The 7,500-nt window shown below is 52.3% G+C and overlaps 1 protein-coding gene across 7 annotated transcripts in view; it reads right to left on the bottom strand.

The window, feature by feature from the left end:
* Window positions 1–644: 644 nt before the first annotated feature.
* emsy (EMSY transcriptional repressor, BRCA2 interacting) overlaps window positions 645–7,500 on the bottom strand; it is a 73,546-nt gene continuing 66,690 nt past the window's right edge. For 4 of the 7 annotated variants that reach the window (XM_079803833.1, XM_079803835.1, XM_079803836.1 and 1 more), the window contains one exon: window positions 645–961. In XM_079803833.1, coding sequence (XP_079659959.1) covers window positions 791–961 — 171 coding nt within the window. In that variant the 3' untranslated portion in view covers window positions 645–790. Of the gene's footprint in view, window positions 974–7,500 lie in introns of all 7 variants that reach the window. The other 3 variants (XM_079803834.1, XM_079803832.1, XM_079803837.1) reach the window with 1 other exon arrangement.

Genomic DNA, 7,500 nt, shown 5'->3' with positions numbered 1-7,500 from the left:
ATTAATATTATTAATATATTAAGGCCCGCTCACACCAGCGCATGACATCGCTCTGTTTATTCTCAGCTCTGTCTCTGTAAAGCAGGATGAACTCTGATTGGCTGTCAGTGTTTGTGTCGTTCCAGTTGTTGTGTGGAGTGAGTGTGAGGATCAGGTCAAGCTCCGCCCGGAACCAAACACACACATTACACAACACCCCAATGACTTCTGGGAAAACAAATTAGTTTAATGAGCGGTTACATAAACGAGGAGAAGAGCCTGAATCCCAGCGGAAGAGTCCTCGATCCCAGCAGGAAAGTCCCGCACACACACACACACACACTCCGCTCACCCTCACGCTGGAATCCACCCAGAAACACCGGCGCACGCAAAACCCCCTGGACTGCGAACACACACACACACACCCACACACACCCACACACACGCATTTGTTTTCATCACAATGAGGGAAAATCGCCCCATTTAATGACACTGGTACTTTCCACACACACACACACACACACACACACACACATCTGAAGCACATGCTCAATGACAGGTGTGTGTGTGTGTGTGTGTGTGAGCGCACCTGTCGCCCCGCCCCTGAGCGCAGTAACCCGAGAGCTCCACCTGTGCAAACACGCACACAATAACACACACACGCTGCGGGTTTGTAGTAAAGTTTATGGAGTTAAAATGCTGACGTTACACGAGATCCAGACATGAGTGCGGGCGGCAGCTCTATTTACACCAATCACAGAGCAGAACACAGTCCTACAGCACAGGCTCTTTACAGCAGTCCGATGGTGCTTCACTGCGATTGGTCGGCCGTGGGGCTGGCCGCCGCCCCCTCGTCGTTGCTGCTGTCCACTTCCTGCTCCATGGCCTCCTCCAGACGCTGGCTGGTGTAGTCGCTGATCTCCAGGAAGCCACTGGGCTCCACCACCACATTCGACTGGCTGGAGTCCGGCATGATGGAGTACTGAGGGATCACCTGACAGGAAACACCACAACACACACACACACACACACACACACACACACACACACACACACACACACACACCGCCAGCCAGTTAGAGCCGCAGAGACACAAGTGTGTGTGTGATTCTCTGTGTGTGTGTGTGTGTGAGATTCTCTGTGTGTGTGTGTGTGTGTGTGTGTGTGTGTGTGTGTGTGTGTGTGTGTGTGTGTGTGTGTGTGTGTGTGTGATGGGTAGGTTTAGGGGCAGGGGCAGTGTGTGTGTGTGAGTGTGTGTGTGTGTGAGATTCTCTGTGTGTGTGTGTGTGTGTGTGTGTGTGTGTGTGTGTGCGTGAGAGAGAGAGAGAGAGAGAGAGAGAGAGAGAGAGAGAGTGAGAGTGTGTGTGTGAGAATACAGCTGCTGTTCATATAATTAGAATATCATCAAAAAGTTGATTTATTTCAATAATTCCATTCTAAAAGTGAAACTTGTATATTATATTCATTCATTACACACACACTGATATATTTCAAATGTTTATTTCTTTTAATTTTGATGATTATAACTGACAACTAAGGAAAATCTCAAATTCAGTATCTCAGAAAATGAGAACATTACTTTAGACCAATACAAAGAGCGGATGTTTAGAGATGATGAGGAGATCAGACTGAGGCATGAGGAGATCAGACTGAGGCATGAGGAGATCAGACTGAGGCATGAGGAGATCAGACTGAGGCATGAGGAGATCAGTCTGAGGCATGAGGAGATCAGACTGAGGCATGAGGAGATCAGACTGAGGCATGAGGAGATCAGTCTGAGGCATGAGGAGATCAGACTGAGGCGTGAGGAGATCAGACTGAGGCGTGAGGAGATCAGACTGAGGCATGAGGAGATCAGACTGAGGCGTGAGGAGATCAGTCTGAGGCGTGAGGAGATCAGACTGAGGCGTGAGGAGATCAGACTGAGGCGTGAGGAGATCAGACTGAGGCATGAGGAGATCAGACTGAGGCGTGAGGAGATCAGTCTGAGGCATGAGGAGATCAGACTGAGGCGTGAGGAGATCAGACTGAGGCGTGAGGAGATCAGACTGAGGCATGAGGAGATCAGACTGAGGCATGAGGAGATCAGACTGAGGCGTGAGGAGATCAGACTGAGGCATGAGGAGATCAGACTGAGGCGTGAGGAGATCAGACTGAGGCGTGAGGAGATCAGTCTGAGGCGTGAGGAGATCAGACTGAGGCGTGAGGAGATCAGTCTGAGGCGTGAGGAGATCAGACTGAGGCGTGAGGAGATCAGACTGAGGCATGAGGAGATCAGACTGAGGCATGAGGAGATCAGACTGAGGCGTGAGGAGATCAGTCTGAGGCGTGAGGAGATCAGACTGAGGCATGAGGAGATCAGACTGAGGCATGAGGAGATCAGTCTGAGGCATGAGGAGATCAGACTGAGGCATGAGGAGATCAGACTGAGGCATGAGGAGATCAGACTGAGGCATGAGGAGATCAGACTGAGGCATGAGGAGATCAGACTGAGGCATGAGGAGATCAGACTGAGGCATGAGGAGATCAGACTGAGGCATGAGGAGATCAGTCTGAGGCGTGAGGAGATCAGACTGAGGCATGAGGAGATCAGACTGAGGCATGAGGAGATCAGACTGAGGCATGAGGAGATCAGACTGAGGCGTGAGGAGATCAGACTGAGGCATGAGGAGATCAGACTGAGGCATGAGGAGATCAGACTGAGGCATGAGGAGATCAGTCTGAGGCATGAGGAGATCAGACTGAGGCATGAGGAGATCAGACTGAGGCATGAGGAGATCAGACTGAGGCGTGAGGAGATCAGACTGAGGCATGAGGAGATCAGACTGAGGCATGAGGAGATCAGACTGAGGCATGAGGAGATCAGACTGAGGCATGAGGAGATCAGACTGAGGCATGAGGAGATCAGACTGAGGCATGAGGAGATCAGACTGAGGCGTGAGGAGATCAGACTGAGGCATGAGGAGATCAGACTGAGGCATGATGAGATCAGTCTGAGGCGTGAGGAGATCAGACTGAGGCATGAGGAGATCAGACTGAGGCATGAGGAGATCAGACTGAGGCATGAGGAGATCAGACTGAGGCATGAGGAGATCAGTCTGAGGCATGAGGAGATCAGACTGAGGCATGAGGAGATCAGACTGAGGCATGAGGAGATCAGTCTGAGGCATGAGGAGATCAGACTGAGGCATGAGGAGATCAGACTGAGGCATGAGGAGATCAGACTGAGGCATGAGGAGATCAGTCTGAGGCATGAGGAGATCAGACTGAGGCATGAGGAGATCAGTCTGAGGCATGAGGAGATCAGTCTGAGGCATGAGGAGATCAGACTGAGGCGTGAGGAGATCAGACTGAGGCGTGAGGAGATCAGTCTGAGGCATGAGGAGATCAGTCTGAGGCATGAGGAGATCAGACTGAGGCATGAGGAGATCAGACTGAGGCGTGAGGAGATCAGACTGAGGCGTGAGGAGATCAGACTGAGGCGTGAGGAGATCAGACTGAGGCGTGAGGAGATCAGACTGAGGCATGAGGAGATCAGACTGAGGCATGAGGAGATCAGACTGAGGCATGAGGAGATCAGACTGAGGCATGAGGAGATCAGACTGAGGCATGAGGAGATCAGACTGAGGCATGAGGAGATCAGACTGAGGCGTGAGGAGATCAGACTGAGGCGTGAGGAGATCAGACTGAGGCATGAGGAGATCAGACTGAGGCATGAGGAGATCAGACTGAGGCATGAGGAGATCAGACTGAGGCATGAGGAGATCAGACTGAGGCGTGAGGAGATCAGACTGAGGCATGAGGAGATCAGACTGAGGCATGAGGAGATCAGTCTGAGGCATGAGGAGATCAGACTGAGGCATGAGGAGATCAGACTGAGGCATGAGGAGATCAGACTGAGGCATGAGGAGATCAGACTGAGGCGTGAGGAGATCAGACTGAGGCATGAGGAGATCAGACTGAGGCATGAGGAGATCAGTCTGAGGCGTGAGGAGATCAGACTGAGGCATGAGAAGATCAGACTGAGGCATGAGGAGATCAGACTGAGGCATGAGGAGATCAGACTGAGGCATGAGGAGATCAGACTGAGGCATGAGGAGATCAGTCTGAGGCATGAGGAGATCAGACTGAGGCATGAGGAGATCAGACTGAGGCATGAGGAGATCAGTCTGAGGCATGAGGAGATCAGACTGAGGCATGAGGAGATCAGACTGAGGCATGAGGAGATCAGACTGAGGCATGAGGAGATCAGTCTGAGGCATGAGGAGATCAGACTGAGGCATGAGGAGATCAGTCTGAGGCATGAGGAGATCAGTCTGAGGCATGAGGAGATCAGACTGAGGCGTGAGGAGATCAGACTGAGGCGTGAGGAGATCAGACTGAGGCATGAGGAGATCAGACTGAGGCGTGAGGAGATCAGACTGAGGCGTGAGGAGATCAGACTGAGGCATGAGGAGATCAGACTGAGGCGTGAGGAGATCAGACTGAGGCATGAGGAGATCAGACTGAGGCATGAGGAGATCAGACTGAGGCATGAGGAGATCAGACTGAGGCGTGAGGAGATCAGTCTGAGGCATGAGGAGATCAGACTGAGGCATGAGGAGATCAGTCTGAGGCATGAGGAGATCAGACTGAGGCGTGAGGAGATCAGTCTGAGGCATGAGGAGATCAGACTGAGGCGTGAGGAGATCAGACTGAGGCATGAGGAGATCAGTCTGAGGCATGAGGAGATCAGTCTGAGGCATGAGGAGATCAGTCTGAGGCATGAGGAGATCAGACTGAGGCATGAGGAGATCAGACTGAGGCATGAGGAATCAGTCTGAGGCATGAGGAGATCAGACTGAGGCATGAGGAGATCAGACTGAGGCATGAGGAGATCAGACTGAGGCATGAGGAATCAGTCTGAGGCATGAGGAGATCAGACTGAGGCATGAGGAGATCAGACTGAGGCGTGAGGAGATCAGACTGAGGCATGAGGAGATCAGTCTGAGGCATGAGGAGATCAGACTGAGGCGTGAGGAGATCAGACTGAGGCGTGAGGAGATCAGACTGAGGCGTGAGGAGATCAGACTGAGGCATGAGGAGATCAGACTGAGGCGTGAGGAGATCAGACTGAGGCATGAGGAGATCAGACTGAGGCGTGAGGAGATCAGACTGAGGCATGAGGAGATCAGTCTGAGGCATGAGGAGATCAGACTGAGGCATGAGGAGATCAGACTGAGGCATGAGGAGATCAGTCTGAGGCATGAGGAATCAGTCTGAGGCATGAGGAGATCAGTCTGAGGCATGAGGAGATCAGACTGAGGCATGAGGAGATCAGACTGAGGCATGAGGAGATCAGACTGAGGCATGAGGAATCAGTCTGAGGCATGAGGAGATCAGACTGAGGCATGAGGAGATCAGTCTGAGGCATGAGGAGATCAGTCTGAGGCATGAGGAATCAGTCTGAGGCATGAGGAGATCAGTCTGAGGCATGAGGAGATCAGACTGAGGCATGAGGAGATCAGACTGAGGCATGAGGAGATCAGACTGAGGCATGAGGAATCAGTCTGAGGCATGAGGAGATCAGACTGAGGCATGAGGAGATCAGACTGAGGCATGAGGAGATCAGTCTGAGGCATGAGGAATCAGTCTGAGGCATGAGGAGATCAGACTGAGGCATGAGGAGATCAGACTGAGGCATGAGGAGATCAGACTGAGGCATGAGGAGATCAGACTGAGGCATGAGGAATCAGTCTGAGGCATGAGGAGATCAGTCTGAGGCATGAGGAGATCAGACTGAGGCGTGAGGAGATCAGACTGAGGCATGAGGAGATCAGTCTGAGGCATGAGGAGATCAGTCTGAGGCATGAGGAGATCAGTCTGAGGCATGAGGAGATCAGACTGAGGCATGAGGAGATCAGACTGAGGCATGAGGAATCAGTCTGAGGCATGAGGAGATCAGACTGAGGCATGAGGAGATCAGACTGAGGCATGAGGAGATCAGACTGAGGCATGAGGAATCAGTCTGAGGCATGAGGAGATCAGACTGAGGCATGAGGAGATCAGACTGAGGCGTGAGGAGATCAGACTGAGGCATGAGGAGATCAGTCTGAGGCATGAGGAGATCAGACTGAGGCGTGAGGAGATCAGACTGAGGCGTGAGGAGATCAGACTGAGGCGTGAGGAGATCAGACTGAGGCATGAGGAGATCAGACTGAGGCGTGAGGAGATCAGACTGAGGCATGAGGAGATCAGACTGAGGCGTGAGGAGATCAGACTGAGGCATGAGGAGATCAGTCTGAGGCATGAGGAGATCAGACTGAGGCGTGAGGAGATCAGTCTGAGGCGTGAGGAGATCAGACTGAGGCATGAGGAGATCAGACTGAGGCGTGAGGAGATCAGACTGAGGCGTGAGGAGATCAGACTGAGGCGTGAGGAGATCAGACTGAGGCGTGAGGAGATCAGACTGAGGCGTGAGGAGATCAGACTGAGGCGTGAGGAGATCAGTCTGAGGCGTGAGGAGATCAGACTGAGGCGTGAGGAGATCAGACTGAGGCGTGAGGAGATCAGACTGAGGCGTGAGGAGATCAGTCTGAGGCGTGAGGAGATCAGACTGAGGCATGAGGAGATCAGACTGAGGCATGAGGAGATCAGACTGAGGCGTGAGGAGATCAGACTGAGGCATGAGGAGATCAGACTGAGGCATGAGGAGATCAGACTGAGGCATGAGGAGATCAGACTGAGGCATGAGGAGATCAGACTGAGGCGTGAGGAGATCAGACTGAGGCATGAGGAGATCAGACTGAGGCATGAGGAGATCAGACTGAGGCGTGAGGAGATCAGTCTGAGGCATGAGGAGATCAGACTGAGTCATGAGGAGATCAGACTGAGGCTTGAGGAGATCAGACTGAGTCATGAGGAGATCAGACTGAGTCATGAGGAGATCAGACTGAGGCATGAGGAGATCAGACTGAGGCATGAGGAGATCAGACTGAGGCGTGAGGAGATCAGACTGAGGCATGAGGAGATCAGACTGAGGCATGAGGAGATCAGACTGAGGCATGAGGAGATCAGTCTGAGGCATGAGGAGATCAGTCTGAGGCATGAGGAGATCAGACTGAGGCATGAGGAGATCAGACTGAGGCATGAGGAGATCAGACTGAGGCATGAGGAGATCAGTCTGAGGCATGAGGAGATCAGACTGAGTCATGAGGAGATCAGACTGAGTCATGAGGAGATCAGACTGAGGCATGAGGAGATCAGACTGAGGCATGAGGAGATCAGACTGAGGCATGAGGAGATCAGTCTGAGGCATGAGGAGATCAGACTGAGTCATGAGGAGATCAGACTGAGGCATGAGGAGATCAGTCTGAGGCATGAGGAGATCAGTCTGAGGCATGAGGAGATCAGACTGAGTCATGAGGAGATCAGACTGAGGCATGAGGAGATCAGACTGAGGCATGAGGAGATCAGTCTGAGGCATGAGGAGATCAGTCTGAGGCATGAGGAGATCAGACTGAGGCATGAGGAGATCAGACT

The sequence above is a fragment of the Gobio gobio genome, assembly GCF_949357685.1.
Source record: "Gobio gobio genome assembly, chromosome: 22".
Classification (NCBI taxonomy): domain Eukaryota; kingdom Metazoa; phylum Chordata; class Actinopteri; order Cypriniformes; family Gobionidae; genus Gobio; species Gobio gobio.
This window is presented reverse-complemented; position numbering and strand designations above follow the sequence as displayed.